The sequence below is a fragment of the Calonectris borealis genome, chromosome 26 (assembly GCF_964195595.1).
Source record: "Calonectris borealis chromosome 26, bCalBor7.hap1.2, whole genome shotgun sequence".
Taxonomy (NCBI): Eukaryota; Metazoa; Chordata; class Aves; order Procellariiformes; family Procellariidae; genus Calonectris; species Calonectris borealis.
The window spans coordinates 3881658-3904502 of NC_134337.1; the positions used below are offsets into that span (position 1 = coordinate 3881658).

General features: G+C 49.7%; 3 protein-coding genes across 17 annotated transcripts in view; 1 reads left to right on the forward strand and 2 right to left on the reverse strand.

Annotated features, from left to right (window-relative positions):
• ANKS1A (ankyrin repeat and sterile alpha motif domain containing 1A) overlaps positions 1 to 11781 on the reverse strand; it is a 110275-nt gene extending 98494 nt beyond the window's left edge. For 8 of the 10 annotated variants that reach the window (XR_012677306.1, XM_075174075.1, XM_075174070.1 and 5 more), the window contains exon 1: positions 11536 to 11781. Coding sequence is in view for 8 of the 10 variants with exons in the window: in XM_075174075.1 (XP_075030176.1) it covers positions 11536 to 11741 (206 nt within the window). In the remaining 2 variants the exon portion in view is untranslated. The remainder of the gene's footprint in view (positions 1 to 11535) is intronic. The other 2 variants (XM_075174076.1, XM_075174077.1) reach the window with 2 other exon arrangements.
• Positions 11782 to 14182: 2401 nt separating this feature from the next.
• Positions 14183 to 17254, forward strand: TAF11 (TATA-box binding protein associated factor 11). Its single transcript, XM_075174068.1, has 5 exons — positions 14183 to 14413; positions 14502 to 14641; positions 14970 to 15057; positions 15526 to 15622; positions 16742 to 17254. Exons 1-5 carry the CDS (start codon positions 14210 to 14212, stop codon positions 16870 to 16872), a joined length of 660 nt encoding a protein of 219 aa, XP_075030169.1. The 5' UTR covers positions 14183 to 14209; the 3' UTR covers positions 16873 to 17254.
• Positions 17255 to 17539: 285 nt separating this feature from the next.
• BLTP3A (bridge-like lipid transfer protein family member 3A) overlaps positions 17540 to 22845 on the reverse strand; it is a 36107-nt gene continuing 30801 nt past the window's right edge. For all 6 annotated transcript variants that reach the window (XM_075174064.1, XM_075174063.1, XM_075174065.1 and 3 more), the window contains one exon: positions 17540 to 21624. In XM_075174064.1, the coding sequence (XP_075030165.1) occupies positions 21499 to 21624 (126 nt within the window). In that variant the 3' untranslated portion in view covers positions 17540 to 21498. The remainder of the gene's footprint in view (positions 21625 to 22845) is intronic.

A 22845-nucleotide genomic window follows, 5' to 3' on the forward strand; every position in this document is an offset into this window, starting at 1 on the left:
AGGTGTTTAAATAACAAGGTAAGAGTGCTAATGTAGTCTGGGTTTACCAAACCTAAACAACATGAAGTCAAGCTCTGACTTTCCTTAAGCTAAGTAACACAGACTCTCTCAGAGAGCCCAGTAAAAGCCTTGCACACACGCTCCTGTTTTAAAAGCAGCTTCTTCTGTAATTTCATTAACATCCTGCTAGTTTCAGACGTATATACTGATTTTAATCTGAAACACTTAATAGCCATGCAAGGTGGGATACGTCATCAAGAATGTACGTATATACATGTGGTCTCAGCACTTGGCATCTTAGGGTCTCCTAAAGATTTAAGCAATTCACCTTTACTAACCACGGGGGAAAACAGCCACCTCAACACCACTGTATGTACCAGTCTGCTACGACTCTTGGTTTAGGCAAAGGTAAAGTCAAAACCTACACAAATCTACATGCTGTATAGATAAAAACAGTTTTAAACTCAAGCACCTTATCCAGCAGTCCAGGTGCTTTACAGGATTTTCTTCCAGGATACAAACATTTACGGAAAACTCTGCCGTGGCACGCGCCGTTATGGAGCATCCAGTTCCATATTCAGTTTGAGTTAAAGGGTAATCAAGAAAATTTAGCTCAGATATTCATCCAAACCTCTCAAAGGTCATCTTCCAGTTCATGCAACAAAGAGATTCCCTGATAAACCTCGAACTTTTCTCAAGCAAGCCATGGTGAGTCACTGCAGGACAGAAAGTCATTTTAAATCCAGGTTTAAAAATGTGCACTTGACACGATGAACACCCAGGTACTGAACAGCATTTAAAGCACTGCCTTACTTTAAGCAGAGCATTTCCCCACCCATGAGAGGGTGGCAGGCAAGTTCAGAAAGCAGTCCTTTGGAAACAGGATGTAAATAGCTCTGAGGACATAATACAGGCTCTCCAGGTTTTGCACAGAAAAGAGAACACGTTCACATACTCTAGCACCAATTTCCTTCCAAACGCAGCTCACATCTTCCTGCCCCCCGTCTTTAATTAAGCATTTCACCCCTTCATCAGTCTATTGAAGATCTTTCTTTTGCTGACAGCTACAGTCCCAGGTGGACTAACATTTCAATTTATGTTTTTCTCCCTTCTGCAGAGAGCAGCTGTATTAGCTTCTCCAGTCTGTTGCTATAGAAACAAATCAATCCTCAACAGTTTTATTTTTACCAGTTTCTGTGAAATAGGATTTATCTCATTTCCATGACTAAGCTGTACTCCAGAGCGAGCTCTTTGGGACAGGGACAGTGCCATCTCAGCATTGGACAGGACCTCGTACCGGGTGTCAATGACAAGGGGAAATGGCCATCATCCTCATTTAAATGCACCTTCTTCATTTGAAGAGGACACGTCACCTTGAAACGATTCCAATACCAGAGCGTTACTGAAATGCAGCTGTATCCGTGGAGTGGAAGAGAGCAGAGGAGGGGACGGCACAGCCTGGAAGGCTACAGACATGCTGGGAAAGCTCAGCAGAGCACCCACCAGGAAGCTGACCCACCAGATGTCAAGCACTCTCTACAAAGGCAGAAGGATCGTCTTCATCGAGTCCCCACAAAGAGCTGCACACACAGGTTGAAGTCAGCTCAGTGTAAGCTCCTCGTGAAAGGCAAAGGGCTCACATGGGAGTCGAGGCATTAACACATGTTATCTGCTGCTAGCCAGCGACGCAGCCCCTCCGGGTGCTACGATGGAAGGAGCTCAACCTCCAGGAACTTGTCTTATCCTTGTCCAAGTGCAGCTGGGAGGGGGCTTTCCCTTTTGGTCTGGGATGAACGCAGGTGTAAACTGTACCTCTATTCTGTATCACATTTTTCACTTATTCTTTTATATCCTGCTTGCTTTCCTTCAATCTCAGTACAATAATGCATTACATTAAAAAAACCCCACTGGATGAACACTGTTTCTTGGCTCAGCTGCTCCTAATATATCAAACACTGTTTCATACATTCATCTTTAGAAAGTTCAGTTCTCTGCCAAACAGCCTTAATCAGCCAGAGTAGCGTAGGACCCACGTCACCAAGTTGAGCAGCTCCACTTCCATAAATACATGCTATTTAGGCAGTCCATATGCAGATAGGAATTACGGCATGCACAGAGCAGCAGCAGGACAAATGCTCTCCAAGCGAAAGAGAAAGGAAGGGGAGATCCTGCTCCTCTGTACTGTTACCTGCAGGTTTCTGCCATTTCCCTCCTATTGGATCTAGGAACTGTGCAGCCTCACGAAACAAAAGTTTTCTGTTAGATCAGCCAGCTGGAGTGATTCACTCTGGCACAGCCACACAACAAGTCAAATATCAGGGAAAGAAAATGGGGGAGGACAAGACCACCGCTCTTGGCAACTAACTGCTGGACAAGCTTAGTTGTAACCTTCAAATTTCATTATTAAGTGCCAAAACCAGTTTGTTAAACATTCAGTGTCCAGCTGAACTCTGCGTAGCTCCTGCCTTCGAAAGACAGAGCACTCTGGAAGTACTCAAATCTGCAGTGACATTTCTTCAGTTTCGGGACTGCGGACAAAAGTAGAGAGCAACAAGGCTATGGAAATGTCAGTATGTCATTGCTCAAATATCCCATATTTGTTTACATGCATAGCTGTGGTTTTAGTCCTGAAATTCCTACACACAGCTCAATGGTAGGATAATAAGTTGGGGTGTACAGATCAAAAAGCCATCAGGGAATCTCACAAACAGCCACTCAGTCCACTCAAGTCTCACAAGCATCCACTCTGCCATCAAGGTAAACACAGAGAAATCCCCCTGCATGAACGTGCTGAATGCAGCTGCTAATTCCAGCATTAATAAAGTGAGCCCTAAAGTCTTCAAGATGCAAATTTCAAGACTGCACCTGGCATTTTAACCAAATCATCGGTGCCTAGCTCAAACCGTTCCTGCGGGCACCCTGAACACAAACCACCTCCTCAGTCCTCGGGCTTCTTACAGCTCTTTCGGATACTCCAGCCGGCTCTTGAGCCAGTCTTGTTCAGGGCATGGAAAATAAGTAAATCATAGAATCATTAAGGTTGGAAAAGACCTCTAAGATCATCGAGTCCAGCCAAAAACTGCACGTCACAGATGCATTTCACTGTTCCTCCCATGATGGGGCAGAGCACAAACCTTATGTGAGCCCTGCGAATGCTAAGAGCTGTAAAATGATGCTCCTGGGAAGAAGTGTAACCTAGCAATTGGAAAAACACCCTGGGAGCCTCCTCGGCTCTGCTCCTGCCCCCGGACGCGCAAGGGGATACTGCAGCTATTTAAATCCTGGTATCTGTTGGCGGGTGATAACTGGCTTGGGTCTGACATCCTCAGCATCCTCAACACAATCTGACCCACCTAACACTCCTCACCTAACATCCTGACCCACTTAATGCTCCTCACACCACGTCTTAGCCCACAGTAACTTCTTCATGGAGTATTTGAGGTAACCTGTATGAGCATATGGATATTTCCAAAACCTGTTTGGCACTTCAAAACACTCTGCTGAGAAACTCCCAAAGCAAAGCGAAAATTAAGCTAACGAGTTCTCACCCTCCGTCTGCCATATTCACATTGGCACTCCCAAGACAGCAAGTCCCAGGACACTGGAGGTCTCAGCACCCAGGTAAAGACTGACGGGAAGTCAGCAGCCAGAAGAATTTGCCCCAGCCTGGACACCCACCTATGTTATAGAGCCAATGTCAGATTAATCAGTCACAGAGGTTTTGAGTCACTCCCTATACAGTTAAGACACTTCTACTCAGAGTTAACAGAGAGATTCCTATCCGACGTGCTGCGCTCGGAGCATTTTGCTTGAAGGCTGCACTGCTTCAATCTATTCACATCTGCTCCCAACTCCTTACCCATTTAATTCAGCTCTTACACACCCTCCACGGCACCGCTGCACCTCCCTTCAACTTCTGACCATCTTTTCTGCCAACCAAACCAGGCAGCACCAGGTCGCTGCCCTCTGCGTGCATGGCATGGAAACCTCAGACTCCACACAGCGGGTCTGGAAGGAAGCAGGACACAACTCTCCCAACGGAGTTCCAAAGAAAGGGAAGCCACCTACACAACACAATTTTCATGTGTACGCCAAGCAAGCCCTGGGTGCTACATAAAATCCAAGTCCTCCTCTACAGAGGAAAACAGGTAGCATCCGTGGCTTAGGTGAGCCAAGCGGGACACAGCTAATGTGACTTGTCCGAGGTCCCACAGCAAGTTTACGGCATGAAAAACCCAGTCCTCCCCAGACACAACCCTAATCACAGAATCATGCTGACCAAAGCAAGCAAATAAAATGTTCCAAAGCTGAATTGGAAGATCACACAGATACAAAACGCTTAAGAGTCACTGCCATTAATTGCAGCCTTCCCGCATTATTTAAAAAGTGCTTAGAAAACAATTCACAGAAAAAGAGCCGGTGCACACCTAATGCCTGTGGCACTAATACTCCTAGCAATACCTGCGTTCAGGTATCTAATTAAAGAGAGATCTGTCCTGCTTTGCTGTTTGCACGGTAGGGTGTGGAATAGAAAACAGTTTATAAGTGGGCGAGATTATTAATCACAGCACCAAGAAAAGTGAAAGACCCAGTCGTGATTTCTAACACAGCCCTGTTTTATGTGAACGCACCAGGAGCGACTTCCTTTTTATGGGGGAAGGGGACGATAGGGAAATATTTTGTTTGTACCTTTACACAATCCTGGAAGCTTGGACCTTGGAGCGGAGCTGCTGTTCCCTGCCACTATCTCAGACAGGCACTGTAGGACTTGCCACTTAATCACAAGACCTGGCCACACATAATGCGATAACACCACACCTGCGAACGGACAGACACACGAACAGCCTTTTCTCTACGACATATGGGGCAATTCCTCTTTTCCCCCAGTCAGCTACACCGTCGGTGTGGGACCTCCCTTCCCGATGGAAACGCAGCAGGCAGCAGCCGAACTCTCAGACCACCGGCAGAACACGTAGCACCAACAAATCATTTCTTTAAATCAGCCAGCCGCACAAGAACAAATATGAAATCCCACTTTTTTTTAAATAGAAATAATTTTTCTGATTCCTAACCACATTTGGACTATTTGAAGCTACTTTAAGTGTTCAGCCATTACACCATGTCATTTCCTAAACCAAACAAAATACTCACCAGTAATAACTGCTGCAAATTGACTAGAACACTTGCTGTGGCTTCTGTGAAGCAACAACCGAATCCTTTCCCACAACAGATGTATACAAAAAAGTCCTAATTCACAGCAGAAGTTTCTCCTTGATACACTTACAGAAGATTACATATACAATCTGGGGCTCAACAACAGCCTCAGTTTCCCCTCTCGTCAACAAAGATCCAGTCTTTTCACATCAATAGATGAAAATGAAAAGCTTTTTCTGCAGATTTGGCTTTAACACAATTCATCCCTTACTGCTACTGGCAAAACCTACTGAATGCAGCTTGATATTTCAGGCCACAGATTGTTTTGTCGCTTCCTGCCTTTAACTTCACAGTGAAGTGGCAAAAAAAAATATCCAAATTCTGCAGCCTCTATGCAGAAGCGCCCCCTAAAACCTGAAAAACCTCATGGATTCACAAAGAATTTGCGATTTCTGGACTTGCTTTTGCTTATAAGCATTAAGCTGTATTTACATTAAGTTGACTTTATCTCTAGATGCTCACTGATCCACAATAAATGCTTTTGCCCATGCTATACGAGATATGTTCTGAAAAACGGAGCAGCCAGGGTACGATCAAGGAGCGGAGATCTGCATCAGACTCCCGGACCTGGTTTCCAGCAGATTTCCAGGCCTTGAATGGATCCCAACGATCAGGTTATGCGAGCAGATCCCGGAGGCTGCACGGATGGCAGCATGAAGCCAAGCCTCCCCCCAAACCCTGGCAAGCCACCACCTCTTTGTAAGCCCCACCATCTGCTTCGGCAAAAGCCGGAACCCGATCTCCCTCTCCTCTACTGCTTCTCATCCTCCCCATACCCTTCTTATTACCTCAACCTGCCATATGCGTTCCCTTATTCACATTAGCTTTCCACTGGGGTTTATTTTCCTGCCTAATATTTTTAGCATTGCACAGTGGCACTTTCACCCCCTAGGGAGAGACTTTATCTTTAATTCTGTCTTTGCATTTCCTCCTCGTTTGGCTTATCATGGTCTATCACATCTTGCTTCCTGCTTACCTGCAGAAATTGGTGATTTCGTTTGGAGTTTGTGCACGTCTCACACCCAGAGGGCTCAGCTCAGTGATCTAAGCAGGAAGTACAAAAGCCTCAGACCTTGACAAAGTTCACATTTAAATTACAATAAACATGGTGGGCAGTTACGTTTATGTGATAAAACAACGCGTTCCACAGGATTTACTGCCGGGGGCATCTTCTATGACTTTACAGACCAGCATTTGCTCTCTTTGTAAAAAAAGGGCACAAAATGATTCGTGTGCCAGCTCAGACCAGTCCCCCAGCTCAACACAAACGCTTACCAGGTGTAACAGTGGGAATGCAGCTTCCCGCACCATGCCCACAAAGACGCTCGTTTCTTCCAGGAAATGCCTGTTTTGTACCCAATTGAAAACTCTATTGAGATGTCTGAAACGCTGCAGAACTGCACAGAAAAAGCTGGGACCGGCACCTCAGAAGAGGAGACGGTCTTTTGAGAACAGGTAGTCCAAACAGTGAGTCTTAAAAAAAAAAAGGAACTAAATACTGTGCTGACATCAAAGCGACCCAAAATCAGACGGAGGAAGGAACAAGGGAGCTCTGCCAGCCCAGCCGAGCGTTTACAACCCTGTTCTTGGAACGAGCTTCAGGGGGTGGAGGATAGCTTAGCAGCTCCCTTATCAGGGGATATCTTTAAATATGTGAGCAGCTTCAGCAGGACCAGGAATCAAAATCACCGCACAATAGAGGAGGGCTGCTGAAAGTTGTTTGAAGAAGGGAAAACACGAAACGTACAGAACTGACCATGGACAGGTTTCTCCACCACAACTGAGGAGTAAGAAACCGCTAATTAGGAAAGTTCCCATGTTCTAGTGTTCTTGATAAAGTTTCCCACACCACGCACATCCCTAGAATTAACCTGTCTTTTCTTTACAATTGATGTAGACCCCTACCCCATCAACTTTGGCCATCCTCTCGTCTTGCAGGCTGACTGCAGTTTTGCAAGGCAATTGCGTGGGTGTCAGAGATGCTTTTCACAGGTGCCCAACTAAAACTGTGTTTGGCTCTTATAAACGGCACAAAGCCATTTTGCCAGAAGCTTGCAGCAAGATCCACTTCCGAACAAGGATAAAAGCAGTCTTACCCCTTTTCTAAATACTTCCAAATCTCAATGACAAAGCTTTGTAAACTAAATGCTCTCGGATACAGCTTTATCATACATACAAAAAACTAAATCCTGCTCCAGATACCCATTTTGTGATTTCTTTACCCACCAATACTGAAGACATCTACTGTTTAAGCAGCTTTCCTGCATTGCAGAGCCTTGATAAAAAGTTAGCCACCGACGGAAGCACCATAGTCTTCCCCATCAACTTACTACTTCCACTAATGCTTCCACTTAATTGGCACCGTGACTTTCTCTGGGCACATGTCCAGTCCATATTTACTGGTTTTAATTTAGAAAATGTATCTAATCATCATCAGGGAAAAAAAAAAACAAGATATAGGAATAAGATTTAAGAGAAAACCCTTCAACTTTAAAGGTATTCCAAAGTTGTTGCACACCTTGGGATGCTGTACTCTGGAGAGGGCAGGGGTTGGTGGGGTGGCCACTGTGCAAACTCTTTTCTGTCACCTCTACCCTTCCACCCTCCTCGCACAACATCAGGTCCCTTTAATTTGTCAATCTTTGACTTCCCATGAAGTGTCAGGCAGACAAAATTTCATATTCCCTGTTTCCAAACCCTTGAAGTTATTTTTAAAGGACTACAGAAAGGCAAAGTTAGCTATAATTAAATACCATGCCTGCTGTGAAGAACTTATTGCAACATCCTCCCTGCCCCCGGGAAGCAGGGAAACCGCAGGCGAAGGTGCTCCGGAGGAATCGCACACCTCGAGATGAGCAAAGAAGTCAGTAATCAGGCTTGGCACCAGGGGCAAGAGGTAATTTCACATTGTGCAGGGTGAAAACAGACCACAACAGAGACAGGGTGACACACAAGCAGAAGACAACCGCCCAAATTTCTTCTCGGATATACTATGGCCACTTTGAAACTTAGTCTGGTTACTTTTTTTGGAAACTCAATCCCCAAAATCCAGTATTTTGCTGCTGGACTAAGGGGACATGAAGGAGTATGTTGCTACTATAATAAACCTTCCAGCAGAGCTTGTACATCTTCGAGCCATCTCACAGCCACACCAGGATGCTAAGCAGTCGCTTAGATTGAGCCCACACTACAGAAAATAACAGTTTTGAAAGCCGCCCAGCTTGTCCCAGCAGCTCCCCAAACAATTGTCAGACTCTCCTTGCAGGTAAATTTAGCAGCTGTTTCTCATAAAAACCTCCTCGCTATAAAACAAGCCCAAATCTTCTCACGGGGAGTCATTTAACCCAAAGTAAAAGCCCAACAAGTTGACAGAGCACTGGAAACAATCAGAAAGCCTCTAATTCGTTAAAAGTCCATTTTCAGTATCTAGCATGCATCATTCACCACAGCACCCAAGCCCTCGAACGATCCCCAGTTACCCCCTGCTTCCCAGCGCTGCAACTGCCAGTTTGCAAGAGGTGACTGCAGGTAGGAGCGGACTATCCTCACGGTCGGTGCCCGGCGTTTGTAAGGCTGAGATGGAGGAAGGCTGCGGCCACTGCTTGTACAAACATGGCACAGAGGTCACGATCCACTCAGGTTTGCGATCACACTCAGGGCGAGCATCCACGTGGGGTGTGCATGCAAACCCTTGTAAATCCAGGGATGCTGCTGCAGATTTCACACAGCAAGTTAACGATGCACTGCAACGACTCCCAACATGCTGGGAACACCAACACGCTTCCAGAACGAGAACCACTACCATAAACATGCAAAAAGCCTGACTGTAACTCAGCAGCAGGAAGAAAAAGGTTCAGGGATTGGGAAGTTTGGTGGGAGAAAGGGATCGTTACAGTGTCAACTGACAGACAATTAAGGCAGTTAATGAACACAGAAGCTATGAACGACAGCTGTGACATTCGCCATCCTTCAGATACGCATCTACACACGAAACCACGTTTACATGTGAAAAATCACGCTAACTGATGAGACATCAAACAGCCTGCCCACTCCACAAATCAGCTGGAATCACAAGCCGTGGTCTTACCGGGGAAAAAAGGTCGCCGTCATCACCACGCATTGTCAGAAAGTGCGGCAGAGCTGTTAGAACAAGAGGCTGATAACACTTGTGGTGTGTATTTAACTCACTGACCCTCTCCACTTTATCTGAACACCCTGCAAGTACATCTATCTTCTACCATTGACAAGCCTGAAGTGGTCAGAGCAATTTCCCACTCAAAACAAGGGCTCAGAGTGTTTAATATATTAAAAGAGGAGAATAAAGTTCAACCCAAGAGCAGATTTACATTTCAGAGAAGCAAATGTACGCACCAGGAAAGCACAAGCTCTCTGTGCCAGCGAGTCTCTGCCATTCAACTCAACATGCAACAGCAGAGTTCTGATAAGGTTATATGAAAGGAAAAATGGATCAAATTTGGCCACAAATGGGCAAGTCATATCCTTCTAAATAGTCAGGCCACACAGTGACAGCATCACTCGGCACTGGACTCAAATCTCCTCCCCCACCCCAATATAAACCAGTTGCTCAGGGAACAGGAACACCAGCATTCCCAGCAGAGAAGCTGAAATGGCAAAAAGCTGCAACTCAAGAAACACACCAGCAAGTGGTTTCCTTGGGAGATGCTGAAAAAAAGGGGAGAACAAAAAAAAAAAAATCTGACAAAGGTCTAAGAGCCTCAAAACAGAGCAAATCACATAGTATGGTACTTTAAATGCTAAAGCAAATGACTGTGCCCTCCATCTGCCTGTGCAGCCTCCAGCACAGCACAGCCGACCCCCAAACCCCACCAGCCACGGCTGAGCTGAGAACCATAGCAGAGGAGTTTTACTGCAAGCCATGAAAATCACTGAGGAAGGGCAAGCGTGCATGGAGCAAGAGCAGCGAGGGGACGCCTTGCCGAACACCCGGCTGCACATCTGTCCCAGTAAACTCATCCAACAGCTCTCCTCACCATGGGAACCTACACACGTCCTGCCTTCAGAGTCAGCAGCCTCTGCTAGCACCCTGGCCCAGAGTCCTTCTCCAAACGCATCACATTTTCCCAGTTACACCAGTCTGCAGCTACTGACGTTAATCAGCAGCATCCACAACCCCATTGCCTGCAGCAGTCCGAGCCCCAGGGGACATGCCACCACTGGGCAGCAGCCAGCCCTGGAAGCACCCGCTCCAGACAGACTCCTCTCCTCTCCCAGCCTGCCGGCCCCTGCGGCTCCTCGCCTCAGGGTACGCAAGCCCAAGGGGCTCTGCCGCCAGCCCCCTCCAGCATGGCTTCCTTGCACCCCTGGTCCCACAGGCAGCACCAAACCCTCAGGGCTCCCCGGCCCATCCTCACACACCCCGTGCACCCCACATCCATCACAGCCCACTGTAAGGTCTCAACCCATCCCCTTAGCCCCCCAGTTCCCACCCAACGCTCCTCCTCCTTTGGCCCACGCTGGCCCAGACCCGCAGGCGACTGCCGTCCTCAGTCCCTCCGCACCCTCAGCCCACGTCCGTGTCCCCAGGGCTCCAGCCCACACCGCTGAGCCCCAGGGACCTCCAACATCCCCTTATCCCACAGCTCTCTCGCCCACACGCTCCACCCCAAGAGCACATCCAAACCCCTACAGCTGCCTCTCTGCCCTACAACCCTGACCTCCTTTCCCCCAGCCCACATCCCTAGTCCCTTGCCCCACAATCTCCAGCTCACACCTTCCAGCCCCACACCCCTACAGACCCCCATCCCCACACCTCCTGCCACCCCCAGCCCCTATCACCATGGCTCCATGCTCTCTATCTGCCCCATAGTCCTACAACACCCCAAAAGCCCACTCCTCCTACCTCATCTACAGCCACCCCAAGCCCCACAGACACCACCACCCCCCCCCGGCTGCATGGCCCTACAGGTCCCCCAGCCCCATCCACACCACCCCCTACCCTGTGACCCTGAATCTCCCCCGGCCATACACCCCTCTTCCAGCTCCATGGCTCTGCAGCACCCATCCCCATACGCCCCACTGCTCTAAATCCCCACAGACCCCACCTCCTGGGCCCCCACCACACTCTCCCTACCTTCCCCGTCTCCCTGCAGCCCCTCGGTCCCCCTCCTGCCCCACAACCCACCAGCTCCCCAAGCCCACACAGCCTCCCCCTTACCCAACAGGCCCACAGCCCCCTCCCCATACCCCCTACCTCCTCCTCCCCGGCCCTACAGCCCCCCCGAGCCCCACTCCCACCCCTACCCGCCCCCAGACCCTCAGCCCCCCCCAGGCCGCGCTCACCTGAGGAGACTGGACAGCGGGTGCCCCACACCGCCGCTCCCGCTGCCTCCTCCGCCGCCTCCCCCCCCGGAGCCGCCTCCTCCGCTTCCTCCTCCCCCCCCGGAGCCACCGAAGCCGGAGCTGAGACGTTTCCCCGATAAGAGCTTCTCCACGGCGGGCAGGTTCCCGGTACGGGCGGCCTCCAGCAGCTCCTGCTCCTTCCCCATGGCCCGGCCCGGCCGCCGCCGCCCGCCGCCACCGCCTCCCGCCAAGCCCCGCCCCCCGAGTGGCCTTCCGGGGCGGGGCCTGCGGGGAGGCGGGGTCCACGGTGGGGGCGGGGCCTGCGGGGAGGCGGGTGGGGCCTCTGGCCCCGCCCCCCCGCTGGGTTATTCTTTCAGTGAACCTCATTTTTTGGCTCGTTTTAGTTAATTTTATTCGTTGAACGCGTGAATAATATAAAAGTGGGATTCCAGCACGTGCCGCAGGGGGAAAGGGGCGGGTTTTGGTCAACTCAGGTTTCTAATACACTGGAGGAGCCGGGGGTAAAACACACACGGGCGTTAGCTCAGGGGTGTGTCTGCAGGAGGATGCATATAAAGGAGGAATGTATACAAAGGAGGATGTATATAAAGGAGGAATATCTTTGCCAGGGGTTTCCCTGGGAGGATGAATATTCATGGATAATTTCGCAGCTATTTTCTGTCTTCGGGGAGGCACGGTGTTTTGCATTGCATGCTGAGGATCAGCCTACGCCGGGAAGTGAAATGGTTAGAAGCAGTTATCCACTGCGTAACGCTATAAGCTAGCATAAAAAATAATTCAAATGTGGCCAGATGGTTCGTTTAAACATAATATTAATAGTATCAGCCCTGACAGACAGCTGAAAGGGGATTTGCACACGTTGACTCTGGCGGTTTTCGATCCCCGTGTTTGGGGAAGCCCGTTATGGCGGCTCGTGCCTGCGGGAGGTGAAGGAGCCCGTCCCGACCCCGTGTCGTGCCACGTGTGGACTCACAGGGATCACACCCTCCGCATCCATCCGAAGCACCACCGGCCTCACGCCGCTGAGCGCTCGTTTGGGTCTCCACACGCAGCATTACCTGCGTGCCGGGGGGGCTCGGGACTACCGAACCTCGCCGAGGAGGAGGATGCGTAAAGGCGCTGATGGAAATTTCACGTATTTAGCACCTTTTGCCAAAGGCATTCCAGGACTTTGCACGCCGGAATGAATCCTGCAGCCCTGTGAAGCGGGTGAACGTTGTCCCGCTTCACAGCATAATGAACAAAGACACAAGGCAGCGGGGTGAGGATCCAGAGGCCGAGAAGGGGCTGGGGCAGACAGGGACGTGGGCGCCGGGGCTTCCCCACACTGTGCCCCAGCCCGACCCTCGCTCCCTGCTGCCGGAGAGGGACCTGTTAGAAGGAAACACTGGAGGAGACGGACTGTGTCAGCCTGTCCCAACCCATCCCTGCTTCCAAGACGCAAAAGAACAAGAGGAAATGGCCTCAAGTTGCGCCAAGGGAGGTTTAGATTGGACATCAGGAGAAATTTCTTTACTGAAAGAGTGGTCAGGCCTTGGAACAGGCTGCCCGGGGAAGTGGTGGAATCACCACCCCTGGAAGTATTTAAAAGAGGTGTAGATGAGGCGCTTAGGGACATGGTGTAGTGGGTATGGGGGTGCTGGGTTGACGGTTGGACTCGACGATCTTAGGGGTCTTTTCCAACCTCAATGATTCTATGATTCTATGAAAATCAGCGGGAAACCCGCAGCGATACCTCGAGGAGGTCTGGCTTGTCGGTAACTTCGATCTGGGCCCAGAGACTGAGCTGTGGACTCCGGATGCTGCCCCGCTGTAACGTGTCTCCTTCTTAATATCCAGCTTTTCCTCTCATTCTACACAAAAGAGCCCCACAGCTGGAGGGGACCCGCCTGGCCCCCGGCCCCCCTCCCCGCTGCAGCCGCCAGCCTGGCTCCCCGCAGGGCCCTCCCTCACCCCACACTCGCCCCGGGTCTCCCCTTGCCCCTGGCCACCCCTGTACCCCAGCACCGGCACCAGCCCTTCCCACCCCAGTGCCCCCACCCCAGTGCCCCCAGTGCCCCTAGTGCCCCCCAGCCCTTCCCACCCCAGTTCCCCCAGTGCCCCTAGTGCCCCCCAGCCCTTCCCACCCCAGTTCCCCCAGTGCCCCCCAGTCCTTCCAACTCAGTGCCCCCAGTGCCCTCCACCCCAGTTCCCCCAGTCCCCCCACTGCCCCCATTCCAGTTCCCCCAGTTCCCCCAGTTCCCCCAGTGCCCCCCAGTCCTTCCAACTCAGTGCCCCCAGTGCCCTCCACCCCAGTTCCCCCAGTCCCCCCACTGCCCCCATTCCAGTTCCCCCAGTTCCCCCAGTGCCCCGCAGCCCTTCCCACCCCAGTCCCCCCAGCCTTTCCCACCCCAGTTTCCCCAGTTCCCCCACCCCAGTCCCCCCAGTTCCCCCAGTCCCCCCAGCCTTTCCCACCCCAGTCCCCCCAGTGCCCCCACCCCAGTCCCCCCAGCCCTTCCCACCCCAGTCCCCCCCCCAGCCCGGCCCCACGCCTCACCCGCAGCCGCAGGCCCGTTGCCCTGGCGACAGGCCCCGCCCCGCCGCCGGAAAGGCGCGGCCCTTCGCAGCAGCCGTAGCGTCGCGTCATCAGGAAGCGACGCGGCTGGGCCAGGCGATGGCGGATCCCGGCGAGGCGGGCCGGGAGGAGCTCGGGGCCGCCGCCGCCGCCGAGCAGGAGCCGCCGCCCGCGGGCTCGTCCCCCGCGGGGAATGGGGCGGCGGCCGCGGAGGAGCCGGCGGCCGCGGAGGTGGCAGGCGAGGGCGAGGCGGGAGAGGCTGGCGAGGGCGGCGAGCCCAAGGCGGAGGCGCCGGATGGGGAGGTGAGGCCGGGCCGGGCTCGCTGTGAGGGGGGAGCGGGGCCCGGGCGGGCTGCGGGGCCGCCGAGCCCAGCGCTGCGCTCTCGCCCAGGTGAGGAGCGCAGAGGGGGAGGCGGTGGACGGGGAGGACCCCAGCCTGCAGCCGTGCGCGGCCAAGAAGGTGAAGCTGGAGCTGAAGGAGAGGAAGGAGAAGAAGCACAAAGTGGACGAGGACGAGATCCAGAAGATGCAGTGAGTGCCGGGGCGCCGGGCGGCAGCGCCTGGGCAGGCTGGGGCTCGGGAGGGCACCGCACACCGCGTGGGGTTTGCCCCTGGGAACCGTGCAACAGGCGTTTAATGGGTTTATGAGCCCGTGGTTAACGATGTCCGTAGCTCTGTCCCAGATCCCTCCCCTCCCGAACGGGCCCAGCACCGCCAGAGCACCATCTTCCCCTTCCCGGCTCTGTTTTGTACTGCAGGAGGCTTAGGATGGTGGAGGGGCTTTGCAGGACTGTTGCAGTGGCCTGAAGAGCTTCAGACTTTTATTTTTGCCGTAAACGATCAATTCTCTCCACTCAAGGATACTGGTCTCTTCCTTTTCTGAAGAACAGTTGAACCGTTACGAGATGTATCGCCGGTCTGCTTTCCCCAAAGCTGCTATTAAACGGGTACGACTTCAATAATACTTCACCACAGAAGGAGTCTGAGCGGAACAAGCAGGCTGAGCCTTACTAAGCCTGGCTGCGGTCACGTCTAGGCCTCGCAGGACATGAGCTGGCTCTGCGTCTTGGCCCCCGTGGCTGAGACCGTTGTCCTCAGATCAGTTTATCCCATCGCGTTCTAGCTCAGTGCCCTTTACGCAGTTTAAATAACGGTGGTCTGGGGGGCTGTGAGGCAACGGGAAAAAGTAATTGCTGTACAGGGTGTGCAGCTGAATGAGGGTAAGCTAGAACCTTGACAGCCAGCGTGTGCCCAAAGCTATAGGACCTAATTCTAAAGATCAGGTACTGCTGTTGTATGCATTTCATTAGCTGTTGATTGATATTTGACAGGCTCAAACTGCTAAATAGGAGTTTAAATGTTTCACCGTCGCTGTGTGTACCTCGCCCAGCTGACTGTCGGTCTCTCTTGCGCAGCTGATCCAGTCCATCACCGGCACCTCTGTCTCTCAGAACGTGGTCATCGCCATGTCCGGCATTTCCAAGGTCTTTGTTGGGGAGGTGGTGGAGGAAGGTGAGTGGCAAAAGTTGAGTAAAAAGTTAAGAGTGGCGTAAATTCATTGCTTAAAGCAGAGCAGAAGGACATGGAACAAGACTGGACACTTTTGGTTCCCAGTCTTGCTGCCCCGCAGGGCCCTCTGACCTTCCAGCAGCAGCAGAACGCCACAGCTAAGCCAAGAGAGGGGCGAAGGGTGGTGTTGCCCATAGTCCCCTCTAATCCTATCAATATCGCTGCCCGTGAGTCAGCAGAGGTTGGTGACCACTGACCTCCTGTTTTATCCTCTCTAAGGGGGATAACTTAGAAGTTCTTGCCCTGTGAGCAGGCTGCAATGGGGCAGAAAGGATCCTTTGTTCAATACTGCCGTGGATGAATTCAGCCCAGAGGGAAATGAGTTATTTAAACCTGTAAGATTCTTCCTTTATGGGATGAGCTGAGATCTTTTTGGGACACCGGGTGGGAGGCTGCCCCATCTGTGTCCCTGCTGTGCTCGGGCTGGAGGAGGCGATATTGGTTTTGATGCCGACCAGTTCGTATAGGCTTGTCACACAAAACGTGGCCTGTATGTGCCGGGATTGCCATTACCGGGGCGACGCAGCTTTACTGCTGCTGTCGCTGCAGCGCTGTGTTTTGCCTGAGGCGGTTTGGATAAGCAGCTTCACTGCTGTTAATTGCTTCGTGTCACCAATTGCTTCGTGTCCTTGGCAGGAGGCGTGAATGATACTGTAAACGATAGAAAAGAAACTGGCCTGTAAGTCCACCGTAGGTTGTACCTCCCTGTCACTGCTGTACGCAACCACCCCAAAACACACCACCCACCCTAGGGGTGCCTTTAGAGCAGAAGGTTTAAGATCGTAAATTCTTGCATGACTCAAACCAGCATATTCCACAGTAGCTGGAGCGGTTTAAAAAGCAGTTTATTCTGGTCCAGTATTGACGTCCCCAGGACTGACTTCTCTTTCGGACAAAGAGAAGCACACAAAGCAGTTTCATTTTTGTGTATTAACAAAATGTGAGCTATGAACTCTGGATGAAAATGTTACGTGTTGCCTTTAAAACTAAAGCTCAAAGAGCAGCAGACTGGCTAAGCTGAGCCGTCCTGCTCACGTGAACTCCTTGGTTGTTGTTGTTTAGCACTGGACGTGTGTGAGAAGTGGGGGGAGCTGCCACCTCTGCAGCCCAAACACATGCGAGAGGCGGTCAGGAGGCTCAAGTCACGAGGCCAGATCCCCAATTCCAAATATAAAAAGATCATCTTCCACTGAAGTGTCCCAAAGGCAGCCAGAGAAGACGGAAGTTAAAACAAGCTTCCTGTTGTGAACCTCACAAGTTACAGCAGAGCTACGAGACTGAAGCTCCTTCAGGAGTGTTGTGTGTAGACTTAAGTGACTGCAGGGAGGCTGCCTGCCGTCGCTGCTGAAGGCTGGCTTGTCATCCGAGCGCTCCGCAGAAGCCGGCAGGAGCCAAATCCCTGACCTGGCGCCTTGGGCTCCTCTGCTTCCACAGAGCAGGGAGAAGAACGTTCAAGGTCTTCAGTGTATTCACCCACCGGGGTCATACTTTCTGCTGGCACAGATGTAGTTGTGTCTATGTACAGAAATGTCTTTTTTTTTTTTTTTGTACATTAAACTTGTTATTGTATTCTTAGTCTTGCTGGGAAGTACTAATTGTGTAATGGCGTTTGTGTGCATCCAAGTAGGGGGAGTGCAACGTGATGATCTGTCTCAACCAACCCCGACATGTTCCTGAAGCTGCGCCTTGCCGCCGGCATGTATTGTTCCATTAGCATAAGCAAGGGAACGCGTGCTGAAAGCTGATGCGTCTGAAGTCATCACTGACTTCTTCCCCGAGCCAGTTTTATGGAGCTGTCTAGAAAACAGTGCAATTAGGAAGCTGAAGGGAGAGGGGAGAAAAAAAATCATGAGCCCATAAGGAGGTTAACAAGTTTAATTTCTTTTCATGGTTCATAGAACCAATAAATGCATGAGTGGAAATATACTGCAACAAAGTTCCAATACTGCCTAAAAACTCAAATTCAAGTTCAGACTTGCACATTACCCACCTGTACGTACAGTAGTCCCCTGTGAGCACGCTTTTTCTAACTAAATGTAAGAGATGCTGAGGCCATGTGCTCTTCCTAGGGTAACTGTGTTGTAGTTACACAAAGGAGTAAGTTGGCTCTCATCGTAACAGAAAGAGTCCTTAAGTAAAAGGCTCTACAACGTAAACTTTGCTAATCATCATCAGTGGAGATACAGGAGTTTTTGTCCTCCCACACATACGCCCTGTAGAAAGGACATGGATTTTGTTTTACAGTACTTTTTACTGGTACTTAAAAACAAAACAATGGAAGTGCTTTAATTCTTAAACAAAACCAGTTGACTTGAGTTGCTGGAGCAAGAAATTTGCTGTCAACAACTTGGCCCCAGCTTGCTGCACACGTGGGAGGGAGTGGTAAGGAATCCTGTGACACGGCAAGTAGGCACCACCTCTGAGAAAACCCTTTGCACCCTACTCATTTCCCAAGCTGGCTGGAGATGAAGCTGGACACCCAATCAAACAAAAAGTCATGAAAATTTGAAAGCGAAGAAAGAAACCTCCCATTTTCAAGCAATTAGTGAATAAAAATTAAGAATACCATTGCATTCCACCAAGGCAAGCATTCTTATATTTCTTGCTTCACATAGGAAGAGGGAGCAAGCACAGAAGCACGTAGGTTTGACTAAACAAAGTTCAAGTTTTGCTCGTGTGGGCTTTGTGCAGTCGTAATGGTACTTACAGTGAGCTGTTCGCATATAGGTTTGTTTCACAGCAAGTCTAGATACGTAGATGCTTTGTTACCTCCCTTCTCTCTTGCTACGAGAACTGCTCACAGCAAGAGTCTTATTTACCACAGAAGATAACTTGCATGTCAGAACCCCTGCTTTTATTTCTGAATCCTTCTATGCACGAGGCAGTATTGGTGAAGGAAATGCCTGCTGACGCTTAAAAAGTTAAAGTGCATTTTCCTCTTGAGAACAGGCCTGACAGGCTGCTCTAGTACATCTTCCATCACAGGCAGCACCACAAATCTGTCCTGTCAAAGGCTGCGCTGAGCAGGGAACGGGTCACGGAACGTGCTCCAGAGAAAAGAGCCAGGTTGTCTAACAGGAACGAGGAGGAGTGATCCTCTCCCGTGGAGGAGGGAAAGCAACTGGCAGAAGTCACAGCATCCGAACATCAGAGCTAGCCCAGGCTAAGTGGGTGGTGAGTGTGAAGCCTCCTGCAGCTCAGCTCCCGTGCTTCTGCCAAAGGCAAGTACTCCTCCTTTTAATTCATTTGTGGCTGCCTGCTTCCAGAGGTTCTAGAAGGAAGGTCAGGCTCTCGCTGCTGCTGTCGTATCTGGTTGTAGGCACTGGTCAGTCAGATCTTGGCAGAAATACTGGACTCCTGCCTGCCCCAGGGCTGTCTGTTCAGACCTAGCATACAAGGACTAATTCCAACAAATGTTATTCAAAGCTACCTGCAGTTTAATGGAGTCAAACATGGAATTAAGACGATGATCTTAGGAGTGACAGTTGTTTTAATCACCGTCCCTCTCTTACATACCTCTTTTTTCAAAGTGAAAGCTAACAACCACAAGGAATTCACTCTTGGCTCTCCGCAAACCACAGACAGCAGTGCCTCCACATCTAGCCTAGCACTGTAAACACGTCCCTGTTTCCCCGAGAGCTAAAGGAGAACTAAAATGATCTCAGGAAAGCCTGTTAAGGGGAAGTGTTCAACAGCTCCACAGCTGGGCAAAGGGACAAGTATATAAGAGCACGGTAGGAAAAACAAACTTAACTCTCAAGTTATTTGCTTGCTTTTGCGTAGTTTCCAGCCTCAACTCATCATGGCTTGTAAATCAGAGGCTGCTCCTTGCATAGTGAGCAGGATTAAAATCTTGTATTACTTTAGCTAAACTAATTTCAGTGGAGTAATGCTTACATAGAAAAAAATAGAAAAATCCATTAGATTGAAGTTTTGGGGAGTGTGTTCAGCTAAAAAACACAATAAGGGTTACCTAATCTTTATAGACAAGTGAAGTTTTCATCCGATTAATAAAGGAGAATCGCATATATAATCTGTCACTTTTCCTAGCACTTAGTGTGTGGCAATCGCTACCTGTTTTACATGCACTAAAAAGCCTGTGCATCAGAAATGGTACATTTACACAATCACAAAATGCATCTGGAAAAATCCAAATCAAAGTTTGAAATAAGATAAAATCCAACAAACTCTGCACACAGTAAAGATGCTGTGTATAACAGGGGAGGGAACAGGCATTCATCCATAACACGGGGGGGGCTGAAAGTCGCACCCTTCTGTATCAGAACACAGAACAAATTCTCTGGAACAGCTTCTCCCATCACAACTGCCCCTTACGGCTGCTTCAGCACATCGACCGTGTATTGCCTGGACTAGTAGAGCAAAGAAACCACGTACCAGTTCGCCTTCAGGAGTGAATTTGATTCTTGCACTTCATAAATGACATTTCCTTTTTTACTTTTTAAAATTAGTGTTTACTTCATATTTTACTAGGGTTTTCTTTTTTTCCCCTCCACCCTTGTAGAGGCTATTTCTTTATTTATAAAGTCAGTCACTGACCACAGAGACTTCCTCCTCTTCAGGGGAGCAGCTCCAGAAAAGGCGAGAATACAAACCATGCTCAACCCAGCCGCTACTGTTTCATCTCCACCCATAGTGAGCAGTTAATAGTGTCAGCCTCCACCCAGGGGGGGCCTGGTCACCCCCCTTCTCCTGACCCACACACCAACATCCCTGTTAAAAGACATTTAAGAGCAGGCAAGAGCTCGGTGCTATTAAAAATACACGACCATGTAGGAACACAGACAGCTATTTCCTTGCGCGGCCAGTACTGCTCTCCCTCTCTCCACTGGCGAAACTCTGGTATACAATGGTTTGAGGACAGCGTGCATCCCAAAGATGCACCTCGTTTTGTGACTTAACCAACTTCGTTCACCCCTGTTCTTTGACAGTAAAAGAAAGTTTAAACAGTGCTTGGTAATGAAATAAATTAATTCCTTTGTGTTTCTGCATCAGTAAAACCAAACATTGCGGGATTAAGTGAGAATGAACTAGGCTAAGTCTAATATACTACCGATTCTGTGTTGACACAACAAATTACTGGTGAAAAAAGAACTCTGAAGGAATTTCTTTGCTGAACTGACCCTGTTCTTCAGAGAATAGTGAGCTGTAGCCCCCTTACTCCACAGGGGGGAAATCCCTTCCGCATCTCCCACGCTCACCGACCTCCTATGTTTCTGTTTTTCATGTGATAGTACACATGCTTTCTTATCAGAGCTCTGAGCAATGTTTTCTGCCGTACCTATTCTCTGTCACTCCTGATGTGGCGAAGTAACTGCACTCCTTTTTCTGTGTTCTTTGGCATGCATGATTGAGCAAGAACACAACGAGGAAGGCTGAAAGGAGCAGAAACCCCAACGTGGATCATCTCTAGATGTTGCCATGAAAGGTGAAGGCTGAAAGCACACTGTCACTACCACCGTATGGATGAAGAGACATGGGGTGTCCCCCCAAAAATTCTGACCTTTTGTTTGTAGGCTGACCACTGCCCTGGTTCAGTGACAGAGGCAGCACCACACTGCCAGGACAGAGGAAAGTGGCTGCAAACAGATAACTCCTCCTTCCTTCCCTGTTGCTCAGCCAGGCCTTCTTTCCTTTCTCCCTCTTTCAAGTTCATTTTGCAAGCACAGTTGGTTTCCATTTTTGAGGTGACCAGTCTCCAGGAGGTTGACCCATTTAGCAGCAATATAATCAAACTAGCCGCCTTAGTGCTGGTGGTGGTCTCCACTCCTCCTGAGCAGCTGCAGCCTGCGCCTTCACTGTCAAAGCTGGAAGAGGGGATTGTATTTCCTAATTTCCTGCAGAAGGCGAGCCTTGTCCATGTTGGCTTCTGCAAGGGCTATTTTCATGGTCTGAAGCTCCCTTTGCAACTCTGGCACTTCTTTTAACTACAAGAGACAAACAGACAAAAAAACAAATCAGGAGTTTCCAAAGGTAGGCAGCAGGGCAGATCTGACTACACTGATCCGCTCAAAGAGGAAAACCAAAGCAGGAGCTTTTGAGATGAATTACGCTATGTGACACAACCACACAAAGCTCACTGACAACGTGACCCAGTTTGAGTTGCAGAAGTACTTGCCAATTGGTGCCTGCTGACTTCCATACCTGTCACTGGAGTCAGCTCAGGCTGGCAGTGATGGCTGTTTAACAACTATTTTCTCCTAAGACTTCCCTTCACATTTCTAGGCATAGGAACAAGACCTGCAGTGGGCAAGGTTTTTTCCTGCAAAGCGGCTAGCTGATTCTGGCTGAAGATAACTATACAAAGAAAGCAGGAAAAAAAACCTGGGCTCTGATCTGCATTCTTCTTTTATAAGGGGTCCTGATACACTTCTAAAGATCTGTTAAAATTAAGATGATAGCCGGAGCAAGCAGATGCCCGACATTCCTATTTCTTGTCTCCATGAACAAAGTTAATTCTGTCCTCAAACATTGCCAGTGAGATCCCACTACAGTTTCATGGCACGGGACAGTTTTTTCCTTTGGCTCTCAGAAATATTTTTACTCAAGAATTTAGCCTTTGCATTTGATCCTATTAAGTTCAATAACATCAGAAAATAAGCTGAAGCTAAGGTACTGTGATGCTTATGTGCTCCAGTTCTGGTCAGGGCCCTGTTTCACAAGATGCTATGAATGGGAAGAAGAGAAAGTCTCTGCACTAAATGGAAAAGAGAAAGATGAGAAAGTGATGTGCCACCAACTTATGAACAGAATCCAAAGTCCCTATCCAGTTCTGTATCTAGTCAGCCACATTGCTCCCTTATTATGTATTTTTCCATAGCAAGTGATCAATTTACCAAGCAGACCTGGCATCAAGCAGGAAGTATAATTAGAGAACACTACATATTTAAAAATAAACCAGTCATCTGAATTCCAGATACATGGATCAAAATGGAAAGAAAGTTCAAACTGAATAGCAGAAACTTTAAGCAACCTGAAACTCCCTAGCTGTCAGACTTGCTCTACTCTGTCAAAACATCTCTTTCTTTGTGGGAACCTCTCGATTCCTGTTCTTCTAACAAGGAACTGGACGCAGGGGGAAGATGGAGCCAGTCAGAAAAAAAAACAGATTTCTGAAAGGGAACAGGAGAATTTATGCTGGGCAAGGT